The sequence below is a fragment of the Chelonia mydas genome, chromosome 6 (assembly GCF_015237465.2).
Source record: "Chelonia mydas isolate rCheMyd1 chromosome 6, rCheMyd1.pri.v2, whole genome shotgun sequence".
Taxonomy (NCBI): Eukaryota; Metazoa; Chordata; order Testudines; family Cheloniidae; genus Chelonia; species Chelonia mydas.
The window spans coordinates 125971672-125995957 of record NC_051246.2 but is presented as its reverse complement, the minus strand read 5'-3'; the positions used below and the strand labels follow the sequence as shown (position 1 = coordinate 125995957).

Sequence of the window (24286 nt, the reverse complement as noted above, 5' to 3'; positions counted from 1 at the left end):
ATGCTAAGATTTCATGATCTTGTGTGTCCACATGGCTAAGATTTTCTCTGACACCCCCTTCCAAAACAGAAGCTGAGGCCAGCTGAGAGATGGCTGGGGAGCATTCAAGCTGTTGGTGCAGAGGGCAACCGGGGGCTCCTCCTACATCCCTCACCCACCTCTTCCCTGCCCCGCTACTCTGTGCCCCTCACACATCCTCCTTCCCCTCCCTAGATCCTTCCCACAGCAGCCGGACCCCACCCCATACCTCTTCCCCAGCCACCTCCCCTCCCCTCCATCTGTGCCCCTCCCCAGCCATTTCCCCTCCCCCTATCTGTACCCCTCCTGCAGCCACCTCCCCTTCCCCTATCTGTGCCCCTCCCCAGCCATTTCCCCTCCCCCTATCTGTACCCCTCCCGCAGCTACCTCCCCTCCCCCTATTTGTACCCCTCCCCAGCCATTTCCCCTCCCCCTATCTGTACCCCTCCCGCAGCTACCTCCCCTCCCCCTATTTGTACCCCTCCCCAGCCATTTCCCCTCCCCCTATTTGTACCCCTCCCCAGCCATTTCCCCTCCCCCTATCTGTACCCCTCCCGCAGCTACCTCCCCTCCCCCTATTTGTACCCCTCCCCAGCCATTTCCCCTCCCCCTATTTGTACCCCTCCCCCTATCTGTGCCCCTCCCGCAGCCACCTCCCCTCCCCCTATCTGTGCCCCTCCCCAGCCATTTCCCCTCCCCCTATTTGTACCCCTCCCGCAGCCACCTCCCCTCCCCCTATCTGTGCCCCTCCCCAGCCATTTCCCCTCCCCCTATTTGTACCCCTCCCGCAGCCACCTCCCCTCCCCCTGTATCTGTGCCTCTCCCTGTGCCCTAATTGCCCTTCTCCCTCCCTAAGCCCCGCCCACAGCCCCCACCCCCTCTCTCGGCCCCGCCCCCCGCCATCTATCCCTCTGCCCCGCCCCTCCGCTGCCTGCCCGTGTCCGCCTGTGGCGCTGTCAATAAAGTTGGTTGAACGCGAGACCCCTCTGCCTGCCTCCCCGCTGGCTTCGTCCCTCGCGCTCGCTCCGCGGGCCGCCGATTGGTCACGGCCGCTGCCGCTCTCGGCCTTGGGCCAGTGGGCGGCCTAGACCGCCCCTTTCTCCCCGCCCCTCTCCCGCTGCTCGGCGCTGCGAGCGAGCGGCTGCTGCGCGGAGGCTGAGGCGCTGCGGCCCGCGGAGGGACCATGTTCCGCCGAAAGCTGACGGCGCTGGATTACCACAACCCCGCCGGCTTCAACTGCAGAGGTGCGGGGCCGCGCGCCGCGAGCGAGGGGACGAGGCCGCGGGCCCCTCTCCCCGGGCGGGCTCCGCCTCCCGCAAGCTGCTCCGGGCCCTTCTCACCGTCCGCGGGCTACCCTGAGCCATGCCGCCCCCTCCCCCCCCCGCGCCCCTCCCCCCTCCGGCCTGCTCTGACCCCTCCCCCCGCCCTCGCCCCTTCCCCCTCAGGCCTGCTCTGCCCCTTCCCCCTCCCCCGCCTCGCCCCTTCCCCCTCAGGCCTGCTCTGCCCCTTCCCCCTCCCCCGCCTCGCCCCTTCCCCCTCAGGCCTGCTCTGCCCCCTCCCCCGCCCCCCCCCGCGGCCCTTCCCCCTCAGGCCTGCTCCTTCCCCCTCAGGCCTGCTCTGCCCCCTCCCCCTGCTGCCCTGCTCCTTCCCCCTCAGGCCTGCTCTGCCCCCTCCCCCCCGCCGTCGCCTTGCCCCTTCCCCCTCAGGCCTGCTCTGCCCCCACCCCCCCAAAGAGCTGACCTGCCCCTTCCCTCTCAGGCCTACTCTGCCTCTCCCCACACCTCACCCCTTCCCCCTCAGGCCTGCTCTGTCTCCCCCGTCCCTTCCCCCTCAGGCCTGCTCTGCACCCCCCCCCACAAAAAGCTGACCTGCCCCTTCTCCCTCAGGCCTGCTCTGCCTCCTCCCGCGCCTCGTCCCTTCCCCCTCAGGCCTGTTCTACCCCCCCCCCCCCAAAAAAAAAAAAAGCTGACCTGTCCCTTCCCTTCAGGCCTGCTCTGCCCGCCCCGCTCTGGTGGCCCCCGGGGCGCCCTGTCCTCCTCTGCTTTGGTAGCCCCCCTATCGCCATCCCTAGCTTTGGCCTTAGAGCGCCCCTCCCCTCCGGCTCCTGCAGAGCTCCAGGGCTGCTCCCAAATGCGCTACGGACCCTTTGGCTTCCTCCCTCCAATAAAAACGCTTGCCGCCTCTGGCCCCATATGCCGAGCTGCTAGTCGGCAGCTGCTCCGGGCTTTATTGCTGGCTTCATGCACACAGGGTTGCATGGCCTGGCATCCTCCCCTCCCCTCCCCCTAGGAGAGAAAAGTGTGTGTTTGGAGTGGGTGGATTCCCCACTGTGGGCTTACCTGGACTGGGGAAAGGCAGCGTTAGGAATGGTGTTAACTAACAATCCATGCAGACTAACACAGCTGCTACTCTGAAATCCATGCTTTGTCCTTCCTGGCAATCAGGCTATGAAAGAGATGTTCCTGGACAATGTACGATAAGGCTGTTTCTGGTCAAAATCTGTGTTTTTATTTTTTAATTCATTTTAAATTTAATTCATGAAGGTGGTGAAGTGACACTGTCAAAAGTTAGCAAATGCTAGAATTCAAGTTGCCTGTGCAACCTTACTTCAGCTGGGTGTGTGCATTGTTTTATAGTGTGTAATTACTTGATCATATTCAATTTTTTTTCCACAGGCTGCTGTTTCCATGCATAGGATTTGCTTAGTTAATGAGCAGCTATTCTATATTTTGTTTCATCTTCGTTGTTAAGGATGTGGCCCTAGACCTACCTTACTGCACATTATTTAAACCCTTCCCTGATCACAGAATTATTTCCTCATGAGTTTTTCCATGGTGTTTATCACTACAGTACCTGAGTGCTTCCCAAACAGTAATGCATTTATTTTCACAAGACTTCTGTGGGCTAAGGTGGTGGTGGTATTATATACCCATTTAAGTTATCGACCGGAGGAGGCACAGATGTCCAGTTTGAGATGCTTAGTAACTGATTTTTCAGAGTGCTTTCCATTATATATTGCTTTACGTGTTCAGACGCAGCTTGGATTGACTTTGGTTGCAACTGTGAGTGCTCAGCACTTCTGTAGTTCAGATCCCAGGATCTCAAGTTGGGCACCTAAAAAAATGAACACACAATTTAGTTGCTACCTGTGAAAAGTCTGGTTTTAAGTAACCTACCAAGCCTGCTGTAGGAGCTCTGTGCCAGAGGCAGGGATAAAACCCAGTTCTCCAGTGCACCGTTTGGCTGACTTTTTACCATAAGACCATCCTTTCTCTTCCTGCAATCCCTACCTTGTTCACTACACACCTTCCAGCATCAACAACCAAGGAGGTACAGTTGTCCTGCAGACAGGTCTCATTCGCACATAGCCCTGATTCATTCCCCAGAGCAGGTCCAACCTTCACTGAATCAGGTGGTGTTCCTATGGAAAAAATAGTACGTGATCATGTAATAATAGACTGTATCATAATGCGTATGCACAGGCATCCCTACTTCTGGCACTTCCTAACTTTTCAGCGCTTGATTTTTGCAGCCTTAATGTTCTTTTACTGTAGTCTTTTGGGAGATAGACATATATAGATCGATAGATGTGTAGTTTGGCTTGTGTGTTCAGTTTTAAGCTTCAGGTGGTTTGTTGTCGTTTTCCATGGTGGCTCCTTCAGAAAGTGGAAAAGAGATGTTCTTGCATACTGACATTTGCCATCGTTGCTTGTCTAACGTGCTTGTGGTGCACCTTGATCACTGTTGAGTCTATCTTATCAAATCTATCTTGTCAGGCAGTTCCACTTCATTTAGGTTGGGAGCACATCTCTGTTTTTTCCCTTCTGCTTTCAACAGGATTAGGGTACATTATTCTGCCAAAACATTTTTTCAGGCATTGGGAACATCGATTTCCACCCCTGCTGAAAGAATGGCTCACTGCAAGGATTGAAAATTAACCCTGGTCTGAGGTCCAGGAGTAGAATTTGCTACAGGATATTAAGCACTGAACCAATGCAAAATAGCCCTGCTGCTTTGAGGGGCCAATGTGAGATACTATAGCTTAAAAACATCCATCAACTGTGTGTAGAAATTAACGTGTTATATCACTGAAGAGCAGGTTTTTGTTTTCCGGATCTCATGGCCAAAGAGATAACCATCTTGCACACCTCCCTCCATCCCCAGACCTCAATTCGTCTAATTTAGTGATTGTTCTGTAGGACCTGTTAGATTTGAAATAAGCATTTTACATTGAATGAGAGCCAGGAAACCCAGGACTACATTCACCAAGGGGCTTAGGTGCTTAATTGCCATGTTAAGTGCCTAAATCCCAGAATCAAACCCGACTGGGATTCACAAAACCCCTGCTTATCCGCTCTGAACCCTGTAGGTGCCTGAACTCAGTCAATGCCTAAGTTTTTGCAATAAAAGTTTCCTAGACATATGTTTTTCTGCGTCTGAACATGCACAGTGCTTCCTCACTCGAGACATCCAGATGCCTAAGCTCTAGTGTGATGGTACACTAGCTTGGGACACTAGCCTCCCAGAACCTAGGCTGACAGGATATTTTGAAAGGCGAGATAACACCCATACTCTAAGCACTGAAATTTTGCATTCTGACTAAGAATGCTTTCGCAGATCGATACAGATACTGCTGGGGCCATTATGTGTTTCTGATTTAATGTAATTTAGCACAGTATCTTAATTATCTCACCCTAAGAATCTGCATGGACAGTTTTTAATATTTTAAGTTTGTTCATGTCAGTCCTGGATCACTGATCAGGAACAAAATTCTTTCTGCACTGCCTCGTGAGGGGGTAGAGGGGCGTGTACATGTATCATATATATGAATGTTGTCTTTACAAGACAGTGTTGATGCACATTACAAAATGTAGCATCCTTGTTTTAGTGACCTGCTAGCCAATCTATCTTGTAACCTGTGACTTGATAGAGTATTGAATTGCAATTTTTTCCTATCATTGCTTTGTTCTCCTTTCTCTTCATATTTCGCTTAGTTGTAATTATAACTACATTTTCTGACAAAAATCTGTTCTTGGTACTGACTGATTAGAAGTTTTCAAGCCTATTTTTTAACATGATTAAAACATTCAAGTAAATTCTCACCAAGAGACCACATGGTGAAAGATTATAAATTAAGGTGTATTATTGGAATCACTGGACAATAGAATTTAAAAAGAAAATTAATTGGCTGGGGACACAGGTATTTAAATTACCTCCATGCAGTGGATCAGAATTTAAGGGCCTGCTCCTTCCCTCATTGACTTCTGTTTCTAAGAAAACATTACTTTATTCTGATTTATTATTTAGCTTATTTTTATTTCTGGCTTTAGATGAAACAGAATTTAGAAACTTTATTGTCTGGCTCGAAGACCAGAAAATCAGACACTACAAGATTGAAGACCGAGGAAATCTAAGAAACATACACAATGACGAATGGCCTAAAGCCTTTGAAAAGGTAACTTTGTACCTGAAATAGTAGAACACATTATAACCTATGTGTGGTGGTAGTTTTTGGTGATAAACCATTTCTCTTTTTACTCAATTTATATGTTACAACAAATATATTTGAGAGAAAAGGTGGGTGAGGGAATATTTTTTTTTTTTATTGGACCAGTTTTTGTTGGTGTGTGACACAAGTTTTTGTGCTTACACAAAGCTGAAGAAGAGACCAACAGAAATTGGTCCAACCTAAGATATTCTCTCAACCGTACTGTCTAATATTCGGGGACCAAGGTGGCTATAACAGCACTGCATACAACAAATATATATGAAAGGGGGAAAATGATGAATTCTTTATTTGCTAGAAATCTAAATATTTTACAGAAACCAAAATGCAGGGGTGATTGAACGCTGTAATTTGTTGTACGTAATTTCCACTTTAATCTAAACACTATCAGTTTTTGCAATATTTGGTATCTTTACCTCTTTCCTTACTGGGTAAGGAATTTCTGCCTTTGATGCAGAAGGAAAGGGACTAAAAATAGTCAGTTTTTCTCTAAATGAAACTATACACCAAGGTGGAAACTGACTAGGATCAGATAATCCTAGTTTTAGCTGCATATAAAGGTCTACTGTAGCCAGCTCCATCTGTTGCTACTTCTGATGGATGATTGTCCACTGCCTGCAGAAAGCGTGGTAGACAGCCATCTATTTGTGGCAGACCTGCTGTGCATGAACACTTTGACGCTCTCCTCACTGTCTGTGTGTGACGTCCACATTCCTTTCTGTCTAAAGGCACAATCCTGCAAGGTGCTGAACACTCTCTGGATCTGATGCTGCAAAGCAGTTAGTCTTTCAGCACATTTATTTCAGTGGGACTACTTGCATGCTTCAGTGTCTTGAGGGATGAGGCTAAAGTGCTCAGGACTTTGTAGAATTGAGCCCTAAAGCACTGGAGGTGTAGTTCTTCAGTTTTTCTGACCTGTCCTTCGCTTTCCTGCTTGTGCTGTTGGAAGAAATGTGTGGGGTCAGGGTGATGGCATAAAATATAAATTTAATTAGAATGTTTTAGAGTGTCTTAAATCTCTTGTGTATAATATTATAAGGAAAACCTCAATTATTCACTAGTTCAGAAGCAGATACGATTCCAGTAAAAGCTGTGTTATCCGGCCCTATACCAGCTGGAAAGCTCTATAAACCGGCATTTCTAATCTTCATAGAAAGTCCAGTGTATAGTCCAGTTGGCTTCGGGCCAGCAGGGCTGGCTCCGCGTGGCTCTCTGGAAGCTGCTCCTAGTGTGGGAGAGGGTGCGGGGCTGGGGGTTGGGGTCCAGGAGGGGGTGTGGGGTGTAGGCTCTGGAGGGAGTTTGGATGCAGGAGGGGGCTTGGGGCGTGGGAGGGGTTTTGGGATCTGGGGGTAGGGCACTCACCTCAGGCAGCTCCCCGCAAGCCGCGACCTGTCCCAGCTGCTCCTAGGAGGCAGCTGTATGCTGCCTCTACTTGCACGCACCAGCCCCTCAACTGCCATTGGCTGTGGTTCCCAGCCAATGGGAGCTGCGGAGCTAGTGATCAAGGCGGGGTGAGGGCAGCACGCAGAGCCGCTTCCTGCGCCTCTGCCTAGGAGCAGCCGGGACAGGTTGCCGCTTGCAGGGAGCTGCTTGAGATGAGTGCCCCCCCCCCATCCAGCACCCCAAAACCCCTCCCACACCCCAAGCTGCTGCCTCGAGCTCCCTCCCAGAGCCCATACCCCCTCCCGTGACCCAGCCCCGTGCCCCCTCCCACACCCAAACTCACTCCCTCTTAGTTAACTGGCATTTTTCACTCACTCATCGACATTCCCCCAACAAGCCGGATAAAAAAAGCTTTTACTGTACTAAGATGAGAGACATGGATGAATTGTGGCATGGGAAGCACTGAAATGCCTCAGAGGAACCACAGTGGGAATATAACGTATTTCAGGATGACATCATTCATTAATACTAGCCTTCTGACAAAACAGAGCTTGATAGAAGAGGTGATTGTCCATAATGCTTATTTATCAAAGCAGTTGTGCCCTGTTGACTTGTTCGTGGATATGTTCTCTCCCAACCAGCCATGATGATGGATGCGTTTTCCCTTTTTTTCTCCTCTACAGTATCTGAAAGATGTTAACTGTCCCTTCAAGATACAAGAACGACAGGAAACAATTGATTGGCTTCTTGGGTTAGCTGTTAGGCTTGAGTATGGAGATAATGGTATGGTTGATTTTTTTTAAATACCTTTACTTAAAGGTGGTAGGGAAATGGTTTTGAATGATTTTTGTTAATATTTTACAGGATTTTTCAAACTGAAGCAAGGAGAACACGCAAAGTTTGTTTATTAAAAAGGTGTAATTTACTTTCAGCATTTTTATGAAAATTCCTATTTTTATTTTGTAACATTCGAAATAAGAGTTTTCTCCTTTCCAGAGCAACTTCTCTGGGTTGATTTTTAACAGCAAACTCAAAATTGGTTTCCTAGTTTGTTGGCAGAGGAAGGATTGAAGTAATACACAGGGTTGACTTCACTGTGGGATCAATGTGAGGCACAGAGGTGCAGAAAAGACATCTTTCTCTGTCTTCAGCATATCTTTGATCTTCAGAAATAACAAGTCACATGTTCTTAGCAAGATATACTTAATTTTTTTCCCCAATATGAAAACAAATGGTAATATTCCTATCATGTTATCTAATAGGAATGGTGTCAGTTGTATAGTAAAGTGTCATACTCTATCCATCCAATGTCCAAGATCAGGGTCAACTGAAATGTGTGACTAATGGTCCCATCTAGAGTGATTACTGAATGTCACCTTCATTAATATTGAAGGGGCTCTAGCTTAGAAATCTAGTTGACAACCTTTTTGTATAGTAGTTCTTAACTCTACAAGAATCAGCTGAATTGTTCCTTTGAGCTAGTACGTAGGCAGTAGTAACAACTCCTACTTGAGCAAGGTTTATTAGAATCTTACTCTTCTGGCGTTTCAGTAGTGGGGAAACAACTGAAACATCTACAAACTGATTTGGCTGCCAGTCTTCCACCGTGTGCTGAAAATGCAGTTGGCCCAGTTGCAGCTAACAATGTGCATTAATAATGCTTTTTTCTATGCTTTTGAGCTCTGTTAATTTTTAACTAATTATTAGCTCTCACTTGAATTTTACATTCATGAAGCAAAACTGTTTTTATTTTGGCAGCTGATAAGTATAAGGACTCCACGCCTGACAGTGCTAAAAATACTGATAATGCAGCAAAAAATGCAGAGCCACTGATAAACTTGGATGGTAAGTATGCAGTAACTTTATCTTTTTGATCTCTAGAAAAATGTTTTTGTTGTTACATCTTCCTTCAATCTGTTCCACTTAAATCTACAACTTCTATGTATATTTTAAGCGAGAACCTGAAAGTCAATATTTTAGCATTTTTGGATACCAGATAGATTGAGAAAATCATCTTCTGAGTTTTTGAAATTTGTGGGTTCTGATACTCTGATGCTGTACTGAAAATACCTATCTCAGGGCATGCTATGTCTTTTGATGTTCGTTTTGAAAGCTTTATTTCCCAAGATTCTGCATTTATACTGAAGGAGAGACGAGTGCTAGTGTTTTGCTCCAAAGTAGCTACTCCATATTAATTTCAGTCTTTTTGAATTGGATTGATGATGAGCTTGTTTTGGTGGGAGAATCTTTTTCCTGTAGAGCAAAATACCTAGAGTTTTATTCGGGCATGAGGAGGAAGGAACGCAAGCCAGAAGAAGGGGGGTGGGGGGAAAGAGAATATTCTAAGTAAGTCTAGTCTAGATGTAGTGTAGTCGGCAGGGCCTGATGAAATGCACTGTAAGTACTTAAGGAACTAGCTGAAGCAATGTCGGAATGATTAGTGTTCTCTTTGAGAACTCAAGGAGGATGGGTTAGGTCCCAGAAGACTGGAGAAGGGCAAACAATAGTACGTATCTGTAAAAAGATGACCTGGGTAATTACACTATAATTTTGATCCCTGGAAAGATATTGGAGCAAATTATTAAGTCACCAATTTGTAAGCACCTAGTGGATAATAAGTTGATAAGTAATAGCCAACATGAATGTCAAGAACAAATCATGCCAAACCAATCTAATTTCCTTCTTTGACAGGATTACTGGACTAGTGGACGGGGGGGAGCAATCAACATGCTATGTCTTGATTTTTATTAATGCTTTTAACGCAGTCCCATGTGACATTCCCAGAAGCAAACTGGTAAACACAGTTTACCAAGTGATCCAGATCCCTGTCCTCTTCATTATTTACCATTTCCCCAATCTCTGCGTTGTCTGCAAACTTGATCAGTGATGATTTTATGTTTGCTTTCAGATTATTCATAAAAAGCTTAAATAGCATAGGGCCAAGAACTGATTCTTGCGGGATCCCACTGGAAACACACCCGGTTGATGATGATTTCCCATTTTACAGTTATATTTTGAGACCTATCAGTTAGCCAGTTTTTAATCCATTTGATACGAGCTACGTTAATTTTATTTAGTTCTATTTTTTTAATCAAAATGTCATGTGGTACCAAGTCAAATGACTTACAGAAGTCTAAGGATGTTATGTCAACACCACCTTTATCAACCAAACTTGTAATTTAATGAAAAATATCAGGTTAGTTCGATACGATCTATTTTCTAAAAACATGTTGATTTGCATTAATTACTTTACCCTCCTTTAAGTATTTGAGTCCCAGGATCGATGTCAAGCTGACAGGCCTAAAATTAAGGCTATGATTTTGTCATGGATATTTTTAGTAAAAGCCATGGACAGGTCATGGGCAATAAACAAAAAGTCACAGAAGCTGTGACCTGTCCCTGACTTTTACTAAAAACATCCCTGACAAAATGGGGAGGGAGAAGGGTCCAGCACCTGGCCCTGCTGCATGCAGCGGCTGAGAACTGCGGCCTCCCACTACTGGCCAGTGGCTGGGAGTTGTGGGGGGGGGGTGTCCCCCACTGCTCTTGGTAACTAGGAGCTGTGGGGCAGAGCGCTGCCTGTGGGGGCTGGGAGCTGCAGGGGTCCACACTGCTGATAGCACCTGGGGAGCTCTGGGGTCCCTCTGCTGCCCATGGGGCTGGGAGCTGGGAGGGATCCCTCACTGCCCTACAGGGCTGGGCAGCTTCCGGCTCCCCTTTCACCCCTGCCTGTGGCAGCTGCTGGGAAGCTGCCTGGTCCTCCCCACAGCAGCTGGGCAGCTGTGGTGCCCCAATGTCTTGGAGGTCTCTGGAAGTCATGGATTCCGTGACTTCTGCGACCTCCGTGACACAATCTTAGCCTTACCTATAATTACCTGGATCATGCCATTGAGCCTTTTTAAAAATTGGCAAAAGATTAGCTTTCCTCCAGTTTTCGTAACTGGTCCAGTGTGCTCCTCAGCCAGCTCTTTGAAAATTCTTGGATGCAACTAATCTGGACCTTCTGATTTTAAAATGTTTTACTTTAGTTGCTTCTGTTTATCTTCCTCTGGAGATACTATCAGAATGGAAAAAGTGGTTATCACCATAGGATGAGATTTTATCATCATGTCTCCCCCTCCCCCATAGAAAAGACAATTTGATTGAACACTTCTGCCTTTTCTGCATTATTATGATGATTCTACCATTTCCATCTAATAATAGACCAGTACCATTGTTAGGGTTCTTTTTGTTCCTTGTATATTTAAAAAACTCCCTCTTATTCTCTCTCTCTGCTGCCCATAGATTTCTCCTTGTGTCCCTTTGCTTCATTTGTTCAAAAATTCTTAACTTCTGATTTATATTCATTATTGGGATGTAAATATTATTTTAAAAATTATCCATTGAATCTATTAAAATTATATCTGTTTACTAATATTTTACGTCCCTAGTTGCTACCCCGTCAACACCCCCTCCTGCGCACTGTCATGGCAATGGGGGGTGGGGGAGGGAGACACCATCACATGATCCGGGAGTGTTATGGTGGTGGGGAGAACCTGTCATATGACCGGGAGGTGTCATGGTGACATCAGCCTCCCCATCACATGACCCGGTCTCCCTCGGTACCTTGTGGGACTTTGGCAGTTGCCCGTACGATAGGAGTCTGGATGATGTCCAGGGGCCCGGTGGAGTCCCCGGGGGGGCAAGGGGTATTCTGGGGGGCCGGGGCAGTGGCTGCTCCCCAGGCAAGGGGCCCGTATCTGTGGGGGAGGGGATGTGCCTGGCCCACGGTCCCTGTGCTGGCTCCTGGAGGGGAGCAAGACACCCAGCCCTGGGAGCTGGTGCTGATCGCCCAAGAGCACAATGCATTCTGACTGCCTCTGGTCCCTGCTGTTCCGGACTGGCCGCCTGCTTCTTAAGACATTTCCATGTATTTAACATGCATACTGGGTTGAAAATAATGCTAATTACACTTTATTGCCATTTTTATATAATCAGTTTTCAGAATACAGCTTCACTTTAATTGCTCAGCAGTTCTCAGGGTTTGCTTGCTTTATAAAATGAAATGTAGATTAAACAAACATATTGCCAGATTGTGAATCCCTTACTCACCTATGTAGTCTTGTGGGATTACTCATGCAAGTTACTGTGAACCCCTTATTCAAATTTGTGATCAGTCTGATACATGCAGAGCAAGAAATCTAACCTGCATTTTAGAACCAAATATAATGACAGTATTTATCTTGCAGTGAATAATCCTGACTTTAAGGCTGGAGTGATGGCTTTGGCTAACCTTCTTCAAATCCAGAGACATGATGACTATTTGGTAATGCTTAAGGTGAGGTTCACATCTTTAGTTTTTCATCTTTTGGGAATCTGGTCTGAACAACTATTATCTACCAGGAAACAAACTCACCCATAACATGGTGTGTGAAGACAGTAACTTTTGATTTTTTAGGTGCAAATAAAAGTTTGTCTGCTAATACATTTTGTACTTAATTTCTGGTTGGAGTAAAAGAAAAATGATCTTCCAAATTGAAGATATGGGCATTCAAAGATTTTCAGAAATGGTGGTAGAATTCCTGAAGTCGTTATCTGAGAATTCGTGTTCAGTACTTGGAATGCTTCTGAGCCATCTAAAGCTACTGCTTTGCACTTATTTCATGCCTTTTATTCCAGCATCTCTGAATGCTTTAAAAATGTTAATGAATGTAAACCTCACAACACACCTGTGAGGTAAATAATGGTATTCTATTCTAGAGATGGGAGAAACTTAAAGACAGATGCTAGGTGATATGTCCAGAGTCTCTCAAAAAATCTGTGGCAGAGCCAGAATTAGAACCTGTTTCTCCTGACTTCCAGTCCTGTACTTCTTCCACATGACTGTCATTCCACTTTGCCTTAACTAAAGCAGGTTTTATTTTATCCTGTAAATTAATCAGACTTTCTAGTGGCCAGATAAAGCAAATTGGCTGATTAATTTTCTAATTTATGCTCCGATCCCAAGTACTAATTGGAAGGCACAGAAGATCTGTGGTTCAGTGATGGAATTCTGGAAGTCTTCTATGAATCTCAGTTCAAAACTGTATTCTTACATCATTGTACTGGATTGGAGCAAACTAACAATCATTTCCACATTTTCTTATAAACTTTGTTTTGTTCAGCAACCAAAAACATGCTAGGTATTTCAGACAAATAAAAGGATAAGGTCCCTGCCCTGCAGAGTCTACAATCTAGTGTAAATTTGTTTTGGAGATAGTGTGGATTTAGAAGTTTGTAATGGCTTCTTATGAAGTATATGGAAACCTGTAATAGCTGTGTTAAAAATGTAGTTTTTACATTTTCACTATATCCAGTGCTAGACAGCAATAATCACTATATTTTAGGGCTGTCAGGCGATTTAAAAAATTAATCGCAATGTTAAACAGAGTAGAATAACATTTATTTAAATGTTTTTGGATGTAGTCTACACTTTCAAATGTAATTGAAATCAGTATAACACAAAATACAAAGTGTACAGTGCTCCCTTTATATTTATTTTTGATTACAAATATTTCCACTGTAAAAAACAAAACAGTACTTTTCAGTTGCACTACAGTACTTGTATTAGGTTCATCTCATTATCATGAAAGTTGAATTTACAAATGTAGAATTCTGTACAAAAAATAACTCCATTGCAAAAATAAAACCATGTAAAACTTTAGAGCCTATAAGTCCACTCAGTCCTACTTCTTGTTCAGCCAATGACCAAGACAAACAAGTTTGTTTACATTTGCAGGAGATAAGCCTGCCCGCTTCTTGTTTACAGTGTCACCTGAAAGTGAGAACAGGTGTTCACATGGCACGGTTGTAGCTGGTGTCGCAAGATATTTATGTGCTAGATGCTCTAAAGATTCATATGTCCCTTCATGCTTAACCACCATTCCAGAAGACTTGCGTCCGTGCTGATGGGTTCTGCTCGATAATGAGCCAAAACAGTGCAGACCAGCGCATGTTCATTTTCATCATCTGAGTCAGATGCCACCAGCAGAAGGTTGATTTTCTTTTTTTGGTGGTTCGGGTTCTGTAGTTTCCGCATCGGAGTGTTGTTCTTTTAAGACTTCTGAAAGCATGCTCCACACCCCATCCCGATCAGATTTTGGAAGGCGTTTCAGATGCTTAAACCTCGGGTTGAGTGCTGTAGCTATCTTTAGAAATTTCACATTGGTACCTTCTTTGCTTTTTTCAAATCTGCAGTGAAAGTGTTCTTAAAACCAACAACATGTGTTAGGTCATCATCTGAGACTGCCATTACATGAAATATATGGCAGAATGTGGGTAAAACAGAGCAGGAGACAGACAATTCTTCCCCAAGGAGTTCAGTCACATTTAATTAATACATTATTTTTTTAACGAGTGTCATCAGCATGGAAGCATGTCCTCTGGAATGGAGGCCAATGCATGAAGGGGCGTCCTAATGTTTAGCATATCTGGCACATAAATACCTTGCAATGCTGGCTACAAAAGTGCTGTGCGAACACCTGTTCTCACTGTCAGGTGACATTGTAAATAAGAAGCAGGCAGCATTATCTCCCCTAAGTGTAAACAAACTTGTTTGTCTTAGTGATTGGCTGGCCAAGAAATAGGACTGAGTGGACTTGTAGGCTCTAAAGTTTTACGTTGTTTTGTTTTTGAGTGCAGTTATGTAACACACAAAAAAGTAAATTTGTAAGTTGCACTTTCATGATAAAGACATTGCACTACAGTACTTGTATGAGGTGAATTGTAAAATACTATTTCTTTTATTTATCATTTTTACTGTGCAAATATTTGAAATGAATAATATAAAGTGAGCATTGTACACTTCGTATTCTGTGTTGTAATTGAAATCAATATATTTGAAAATGTAGAAAACATCCAAAATATTTAACAAATTTCAATTGGTATTCTATTATTTAACAGTGAGATTAAAACTGCGATTAACTCAAATTAATCTTGATTTAAAATATTAATCACAATTCATCGCCAGTTAACTGCGATTAATTGACAGCCCTACTATATTTGTACTGTGTTCTTCTATGTAAATGTGTTTGGAAAAAAAAATTTGAGAGAAAAGCAGTGAATAGGACAGAAATGTGGAGAGGATGACAAAACAAATCAGGCAAGAGGAGAGTACGGCAAAGAACATCCTGAGAGAGCTCTTTTGCTTTTAACTGGGTTAATACTAAAATTCCATGTTGGCGTTCTGGCTACATAAACCACCCTAATTTTGTTCTCGTGGCTTGATATTGCTAGAATGTGTCGGTGGAATTGCGGTTGTGCACAATTTTGTGATACATAATTTCTGTATGTGAACAATGTGATGATCTAAATTAATACTTGGATGTTATACAATGGCTGCTTTAGAAAAGCCTAAGAGAGAACGAGTTCCAGCTAAAATTTACTAAACCTTAGTAGCTAGTAAAGCAAAAATTCCTTTATGTTCTCTTTGCCCAACTAACATTTTGAGAAGTTGGCCGTGGAGAACATCTTCCTCACAGGTACCAACTGTGCTAAAATAATTTTCTTTTTGCTACGTCTCATTATTTTGATGATCATCCGAGATGTAATGATTTCATGAGATATACTAAACAAATTCATATTCTTAGTCAAATTAGTCTCTCTCAATGCTAGCTCCCCTGGTTTGAAAGAAAATTCTGTATTGCCTTAGATCAATGTGTAATGTCACATGTCAACTTTAATCATATGCCAAGCAACAGGAGAAATAGAAAGTGAAGTGATGCATGAAGTAATTTCAGTGCTTTTGTCAGACTTGGATAACTCAGCAAGGAAATGGTGAGAGAAACTGCTGTAATGAGCAGGCTTTTTGCTTTGTTATGGTCGAATTCTGGCTCGCTCATATCCCTTGTTATTTTTAGAGGCCTTTATACAGATGTGTATCAATATGAATAGTCCTGGAGTGGTGCAAGTTGCCAAGTGCAGGAGCCAGTAAATTAACCAGATGGGCAGAAGGATTCTAAGATATGCAAGATCAAGGCTAGACTTTTTTCCCCCATTTTTAAATATTACAGGTCCTTTGATTTCACATTTTATAAACAATTCAATAGCCAGATTTACTTCAGATTCCGTGCGCGTGGATGAGGGCTTAGATCATCGCAAAGGACTCCCAGCTGCAGAAAGCACATTCAATGGAAAGGTTCCAGTAGTGCAAAATTTTGGGGGCCTTGCAGCTGACAGCATAGCCTCAAAAGTAGGTACTGCTGACTTGGGAGGGGACCATGGCTAGTTCATCCTGGGGATGAGCTAGCATCCGGTAGAGGTTAAAGCTGCTTCAAGCTGTTTGACTTCCTTGGAGTACTGGAGAGACATGCATCAACATGGAATTCTTACGTTGGTCTTCAAATTCTGTTTCCTAGGCAATTCGCATTTTGGTTCAAGAGCGCTTGACTCAGGACGCCATAGGAAAGGCAAATCAATCAAAGGAGGTATGTGCGTGTAACACAAGTCCACCTGATGTAACGAGTCTTTACAGTGTTCAGTCAAGTACATTTAAATATAGAAATGGATGTTATTTGTGTGTGGTAGCATTCAGGTAGGGGAAGTAGAAGATGATTTATCCACTTCATACAGCAAACCTGAATCTGAAAGAGCAAAGGAAAAGTCACAAAGCATAATCAAATGCATGTGATTTTTCATATTACAAATATAGCTATATTTGTAAATGATAGTTATTTAAACAAAAGTTTACTGCTTAATGGAGTGTAATCACAATCCTCTAACATTACAGTAATGTACACTACGACAGGTTTCAGTATCATTTCAGTGAAATTGGCAGAGAGGTCCTGGGCTGACTCTTGTTTCCAAGTAGTAGTGGTGGCTAAATAAACAAGTGGAAGTATTTTATTTTCTTCCCTGTAGTGTAGAATATGCTGTTTCTAGCTTCTCATGTGACTTTTGTGGGAGTTTGGGAGGGAATCTAGGCTTCTTTTCCCTCCCATCCAAGAGAAATGACTGAGATGTATAATTCCATAATTAAAGAATTGCATGAATAATATATCTGTGAAAATATGGCTACAGAGCAATTTTGAATACTGATAGGTTTGTAAGGCATTGAGAATGCTTTTGGACAAACATCGCAGAAGGAATGTTCACAGGGAATAATTCTGGTTTATCAGAATCGTTTCTTAAACATTCTGGCCATTCATTCCATTACTTGCAGTACGGGCTGCTGGTGTGGTGTACTGAGTTCAGGTAGGAAAGGCAACTTGTACACCTTTAGGGCAAAGCATCGTCCAGAACTGTTCCTAAAAAGCATCTATATGTGCTCAAGAGTAGCAGGTCCCTTCATTCCTCATAATATCTACATCACAGCAACACATACTGTATGATAAATAGATAACACTTCTTGTACTTGTTAACTGGTGACTACAAATGAGTCTTGAGTTGTAACCCACGCTGACTTAGTAAGCAGTGGTGTAATAAACAAAGGTTGTAAATGTACATGTGATGGGTTCCACCCAAGGTGCCACCTGGAACTGGGGTTCCACTGAGCCCTCTGACCCACCAGCCTGGGCTCCCTCTCACACTGTGCTGCTGGGACAAGCTGTAGACTGCTCCCAGTTCTACACTCCCACCAGCATTCACACGGGCAGGGACACACTGAGCTACCGTTACATGCCAGCTGTCCAGCCACTGCATGAACCAACAATAGAGAGGCTACAGCCAAGATACCCCCAGCTTCCCAGCCTAGGACCCCAGAGCTGTACCGCCCTGCCCTGGTCGAAACTCCAATCAGTATGAATTTATTTCCCGGTTCACCTCTCCCTCAACATGGAGAGGAATATGCAACAAACTTGTGTTAACCAAGTTGAGATTTTTTTCCCCAGACACTTCACTTAAAGGCAAACAGGTTTAGGTCAAAACATAAAACAAGTTTATAAACTAAAAAAAGATAGGTTTCAGAGTAACAGCCGTGTTAGTCTGTATTCGTAAAAAGAAAAGGAGTACTTGTGGCACCTTAGAGACTAACCAGTTTATTTGAGCATGAGCTTTCGTGAGCTACAGCTCACTTCATCGGATGCATAGCATATTGTGGTCTTCTGCAGAAGACCACGATATGCTATGCAAGACCACGATGTGCTATGCATCCGATGAAGTGAGCTGTAGCTCACGAAAGCTCATGCTCAAATAAACTGGTTAGTCTCTAAGGTGCCACAAGTACTCCTTTTCTTTTTAAAAAAAGATAGATTTTAAGTGATAGCAAACAGATCAAAGCAGATTACCTAGTAAATACACAAAACCACAAACTAAACTTAAGATACTAGAAAGATTGGGTATGAATTAGCTATTTCTCACCCTGATTGATGATACAAGAAGGCTTGCAGATTCTCAAGGCGCAAGCTGCACTTGCTTTGCAGCTGGGCTCCCTGCCTCCATTCCAAGTCCTTTTCTTTTAGCGCTTCTTTCAGGTGTTCAGTTGTGGAGGAATGAAGAACAGATGATGTCACTCCCTGCCTTATATAGCTTTTCCATATAGTGGGAACCCTTTGTTTCAAACTTGGTTCCCAGACCAGTTTGTGGAAAAAGGAGTATAGAGTCATGTGGTCTGGTCAGATGCCCTTGAGTCATAGCAGCCATTACTGACAGGCTGTCTGGAGTTCTCAGGAAGGCTCACCAGGTGGGGGATAAGCTTCTCCTAGGCTTATTGTTTTTCCTAATGGCCCATTATCCTGAATAGGCCCTTTACCACCAGCTGTCTAGGCTGGAAGCATTTTGCTTAGTGGGTGTTACCCAGGTGTAACCACATTCGAAATACAGATATATATATTATATAGTCAATATTCATAACTTCAGATACAAAAATGGTACATGCATACAAATAGGATAATCATATTTAGCAAATCATAACTTTTCCAATGACCTCTTACATGACCCATCCTGTATGAAAGGCATCATTATTATGCCATAATCCTATCATCATAATATTACTATGACCAATATGAGGTGCAGTGTCACAGTACGTTAGTGGTTGAATTAGATTTTAAAACTATTACCAGAAGAGAAATGTGAACAGCTGAGATTACTATATCAATTTCAGTTATAGGATGTTAAGCTTATAAAATTGAAAGCTAACTCTCTGCTGCTGTGACTTGCGTCACTACAGTGTTGGAGTAGGAAAACAGAAGTTTGATTTCTCCCCGCCCTGCCCCCCCACTAGTAACTGCTATAAGAAAACATAACCCTATTCTTTGGGAGAGGGTAGAATTCCACTTTGTTCTCTACTTTCGGCAGTCAGGGTTATCTGTTAATATTTTGTAGTTCCCAGAGGTGTGTTTGGCTCTTCACAGAAGGCATAGAACGAGCCAGTAACTAGCCCAGAGTTCTTATGGACTAAATTGTAGAGTGATGCAGTAAGTGACCAAGACAAATAGTAAGGAGGAAATTGGTTTGTGAGAGGGTGAGCGTTTTGGTAACATAACCACTCAGATACTTAGTTAATGAATGTACACAACTTGGTGGTGCTGCATAGAGTTGGGAAATCAGATTAGCAGAATAAATAGATTATATAATGAACTACTGGATCTTCCACAACACACCTTCTAGGAGGAAGAAAGACCAAAGGTGCCAAATTGATCAAAATGTCTTTTAAGAAGCTAAATCATTAGGAACTTAATGGGATAGAGAGGGTAACAAACTTTTCAGACTTTGCCCAACTTTGGACACTACCAACCTGAGCTATCTGATGGCTGTTAAATAACTGCTTTCAGTGAAGCTATGGTCTCTTTCCTGTGCCCCTTGGACAAGACTCTGCATAAAAATTGTTGCACTGACATTCTTGGCAGCCTCAACACAATGGCTAAGGATTAAATGGATGTAGAAATGGAACTCCTAGAGATGATTTCTCCAGCTGAAGGATGAGGCATGCTGCCAGGACTCTGTGGGGAGACTTGCACAACCCCACCTGTTTTTTACCAGCTCTGTGAATAAACTGAAAACTTAAGTTGGTTAGGACTGTCAAAAACTACATCTTTTAAGATCAGTAGATTTACTTACTTAAATATGGACTAGGATTTTTTTTTAACTGACACTTTATAGCTCTAGGTCAATATTTAATCGGAGTCTAGACTAAGATTCTGATTATACTGTTAGCTGAAGAGAAATTTTTGTCACTGACTTGAATATGAACACTTTCCAATTCCTGTAATGTACCTTAGGTATATTTGAAATATGAAAACAAATTCCTTCTATAAACATAAAATGATCTTGTACTGAAAGTTTATCTGTATTACAGTATTTAAAGGTTTGCAATCAGTGTCCATACTGTAAAGTCTTTACAGTAGACACAAGGGAGAGGAAGTAGTTACATTAATTATTATGGTGTCTTGCCACAAGACCACATTCTCATCCCTTCATAAAGCCTCTTTATGGCACAAAGGGGGTATAAAGCTGCCTTAAGACAGCATCTGATTCCTGGGGTTTTTCTGACATAGGGGGTGTCAGAGGTAGGAAGGGGTAGGCCAAGTCCAATGTGCTCCAGCGAACCTGGCCAACAGAGTGGCCCTTTGAGAGGGCCATTAACGGTCAGCACAAGTTAACTAATACCCCAGGGGCTGGTTCAGGAGCTCAAGTGTAAAACGGACAAGGGCATTTTTACCACCATATTGTCTAGACCTTGCTGTAAAGTGCACATGATTCAATGCAGCACTGCTTACTTCATCTGGTATAAATGTATACTAGAGTCACTGGAAAACAATAACTGTCTTGTGTAACAAATTGTATAATGGCATCCCTCAGTGCTTCTAAAGAAAAGATAGCCCTCTATTTTAAGGGACTAGTATTTAAAATTTTAGTGACACTTCCATGCTGGATAAAATGTGCATGGAATGGCTAGTCTTGAAGCAAAGGTTTTGCACAGCCTGAAATCAGGCAGGCTTTCATTTTATTTGCACTGGATTGCAAAAACAAATAGGTGACTTCAATTATTTTTGGTCACACAAAATTGAAATTGGTTGCTTATTAAATTTGATTCTTCCTGGACATGAGTCTGTAAAGTGAATTAGTGTATTGGATGGAGGGGATTTTAAATGACCACTTGTTTCCTTTTCTTTATGTACTGTAGTCAGGGCTTAATTTCAGGTTGCCAGCTCACCATTAGAGAACTAAAAATCACTTTGGGCAAAAAGCTTGGAGCCACCAGGGGAATAAGAGCACACCCACTATTGCTGCAGAAGCATCTGTTGCTCCCACAGCTCCTTGCTTGCCCCAATAACAGTGCTAGATACCACATGATCCAGGAAGAGAATGACTTCCCTGCCACTTTGCCAGGATGAACAGCTGCTGTGAGAGCCATAGATCACTGTGTATCACCAAAAGGACTCTCTGTTCCAGGGACAGAGAGCTGACACCATGTCCATGTGGGAAGGAGACATTACCAAATAGTATTTCTCATCAGAAAGGTAACATTAGTGGCCTCAATCCTCCAACACACTTTAAAACTAACAAGTCACCAATTTACTACTGGTTGTTGTCATGTTTACGTTGTAGCAATATTTTTTTCGCTTTGTTCCGAAACGAAGAATTTCACATGGATTATCTGGCCCCTGGAAGCTAGGGGCTTTCATATGTGGGTAACAGCTTTTTGAGTAGTAGCTTCAAAGCCTGCTGTAGATCTTGCATGAGTAGTTTTTAGTTCCTAAACACCGAATTTGCATTGAAACATTGGGCCATGACTGTTTTTGAAAGCGTGTCCATGCTCATTCAAGACTGAAGATGCTAGTTGTAGCTTTGTGGGGTTTCTTTGTATGTGGGAACCAGTCCACAAGGAACTGACTGAGTTCACTTATGTCCACAGGCCTCTAAGGTCCCATAAGGCAATGAGGGTCAACTTAGGTCCCAAGTTTGGGGTTTTTTTAAATGCTTGTTTATAGAAAACATCTATAGCGGTTCAAAAATTTTAAAAATTGTTTCCATTGAAATGTAACGTTCTTCTGGAGCGTTTGCAATCCAAACATATAGCATCCTGTGAATGTACAGTATGATACTGATTAGAGAAAATTGTTTTCATTGTGTCAGATGAATGTAGTAGAAGAGGTAAACAGAATAAATTGTGGGAAAATAACACTTTAGATGATTACAAGTAAAGACTTAAAAAATCTAAGAGGTAGGAAATTTAATATAAAAGTTTGAATCTGACAGTTACCCTTTACAGGTTGGAGGAGAGAGGAGATGGAGAGAACATTGCATATAAAGGACCACTTACTTTTGTCATGTTCTAGGAGCCTTTGTGTAGCTGGACTGAGGGTGTTGTGCTACATTTAACTTAATTCGTTTGGTTTGACTATGACCTCTCAGTCTTACATAAAATTTGAACTGCCTTCGTAATTGGATTGTTCCCTCTTGTGTATAAGTAGTCTTGTATTCTCATTGTCCATGGACTTCTGTCTCCCAGCCAGTAAAATCTCAGTTGAAACTATTAGGCCTGGTCTGCACCTAAAACTAAATTTTAATCTAGCCACGTCACTCAGGGCATGAAAATTTTTCATAGCCCTGAATACCATAGTTAGGTAGACCTAATCCCTGGTGTAGATGCGTGTAGGCCTTCAGAAACCTTCTTCCATTGATGTACCTACCACTTCTCAGCGATGTAGATTATCTCCGTTGAGGGGAAAAAACCCTTTTTGTCAATGTAGGACGTGTCTAAACTGGGGCTCTGCAGTGGCATAGCTGCGTCTCTGCAGTGTAGACATAACCTTACAGTGGTGCCGCTAGTGCCTTGTCTTGGCATTTCTATTAGCAACGCTGTAGAAATAGGACTTAGAAACTTGGCTACCGCAATCCACTCGAAAGCTGGAAGGTGATCCACAGTGTGCACTCTGTGCTCTACGAGCAGGCAAGATAATGAATGAATGGAGGGAATGGTGGTCAGGATGAAACTCTTTCCCTTTGATGTACAGCTAGATTACACACTGCACTAAACTGGGTCAAATGCTGTCCTTGTGAGGAACATGGTACTCAGGTGGGTTCAACCGGAATGATCACATTTGTGTTTTAGTTGGGCAAAATTATGGTCCATTTTACTCCAAAGTTTAGTCTAATTTTTTTCCCAAGCATTTCTAATGGCATTTGAATTTTTTTTTCCTTCAAGGGTTTGCCTGTTGCTTTAGAAAAGCACATTCTTGGTTTTGACACAGGAGGTAAGAGATTTTATTCTTTATACACTGTTTTAAACATGATGCTGCATTGGACTAAGTACATAGTTAATCTCTAGAAGTATATGACATGTACAGTAAAAAGGCATAATTTTTCCAGAAGCTGATAGAAGCCAAAAAGGGATGGTTTTTCTTACTTGCAGGAATTTGTTTACAAAAGTTCTTCCATCTTCTGCTGGAGCATAAAAGTAGAAGACTACTGGTATATTGATAGAGTAGAATAATGTCTCAGGATAATGTTTACAGCCATACAAAGACTGACATAGTTTATTGCAGGAGGGATTTATCCTTTTGGAAGTGTCTTGTTTATAAAACCTTGTTTCTCCTGGCAGAGGACTTCTGTTGATTTAATGGTTGCCAAAGGAACCAGTGTTGATCTGCTGTGTTTTGATTATTGGTTTGCAGGTAGCATGCTTTAGCCAGACATAATAGTACAAACTGATGTGCTCTCTGTTTGAGTGAATAATGGTTAACTGTCTACAGTCTAGTCTACTCTGACTGCCACAGATATCGCTTTTACCATCAAACTACTACTCAAAACTAATTCATTTTCAGGTCTGCTGCAGCTCCCTTGTTCACTTAATCCTGGGCAGCTTCAGATTTGGAATACCACAGAGGTTGTGTAAAGCCATCTTAGGTCTTGCACAGAACACGCTGGCCAGGCCTGAGAATCAGGCCCATTATTACAAAAGGGTTCATGGCAAATTTGGAATACTTTAGTTTGTGCTCTGAGCTTTTCATACAACTGTGAATTGTTTTAGAAATTATTCTTGTCTGAGTGTCTCCATGTTTAAAGGGAAGTGATTATTAGTTATTAATCCATTTCTCCTTTTGCCAATGAACTAGATGCTGTTCTTAATGAAGCTGCCCAGATTCTTCGATTGCTGCATATAGAGGAACTCCGAGAGCTGCAAACAAAAATTAATGAAGCCATCGTAGCAGTTCAGGCAATTATTGCTGATCCAAAGACAGACCACAGACTGGGGAAAGTTGGAAGATGAGCAAGTGAAGACTATAGTCTCCTGTGTACTTCGTACAGTTAGGAGCTATGTACAACTCTGGCATGCATTTTGAAGTGGATATTCCACTCTTTTGAAAGAAAGCAAAGAGGAAATGGAATCCTGACTGGTCTAGTGAATTACCATCATTTTTCTTTTAAATAAAGTTGGGGAAATGCTAAACAGAACAATGTGTATCTATAAGTTGCCAAGTA

General features: G+C 43.0%; 1 protein-coding gene across 3 annotated transcripts; it reads left to right on the top strand.

Moving 5' to 3' along the window:
• Positions 1 to 949: 949 nt before the first annotated feature.
• On the top strand, positions 950 to 24254 carry RTRAF (RNA transcription, translation and transport factor). 3 transcript variants are annotated; one of them, XM_037901314.2, is made up of 8 exons: positions 950 to 1262; positions 5349 to 5473; positions 7591 to 7690; positions 8666 to 8752; positions 12136 to 12224; positions 16282 to 16350; positions 23010 to 23058; positions 23920 to 24254. In XM_037901314.2, the coding sequence occupies exons 1-8, from the start codon at positions 1202 to 1204 to the stop codon at positions 24072 to 24074; spliced, it is 735 nt and encodes a 244-aa protein (XP_037757242.1). In that variant the 5' UTR covers positions 950 to 1201; the 3' UTR covers positions 24075 to 24254. The 3 variants fall into 3 exon arrangements, with proteins under 3 accessions (XP_037757242.1, XP_043404553.1, XP_043404554.1); XM_043548618.1 differs by lacking the exon at positions 950 to 1262 and adding an exon at positions 1692 to 2489; XM_043548619.1 differs by lacking the exons at positions 950 to 1262; positions 23010 to 23058 and adding an exon at positions 2367 to 2489.
• Positions 24255 to 24286: the final 32 nt, after the last annotated feature.

What these genes read in the sequence shown, in the direction of transcription:
- RTRAF (XM_043548618.1), top strand. Translation starts at nt 2,405, where the DNA reads ATGCAGACTAACACAGCTGCTACTCTGAAATCCATGCTTTGTCCTTCC. An exon ending in GGCCTAAAGCCTTTGAAAAG is followed by an intron (nt 5,474 to 7,590) that starts GTAACTTTGTAC and finishes TCTCCTCTACAG; the next exon opens with TATCTGAAAGATGTTAACTG. An exon ending in GCCACTGATAAACTTGGATG is followed by an intron (nt 8,753 to 12,135) that starts GTAAGTATGCAG and finishes TTTATCTTGCAG; the next exon opens with TGAATAATCCTGACTTTAAG.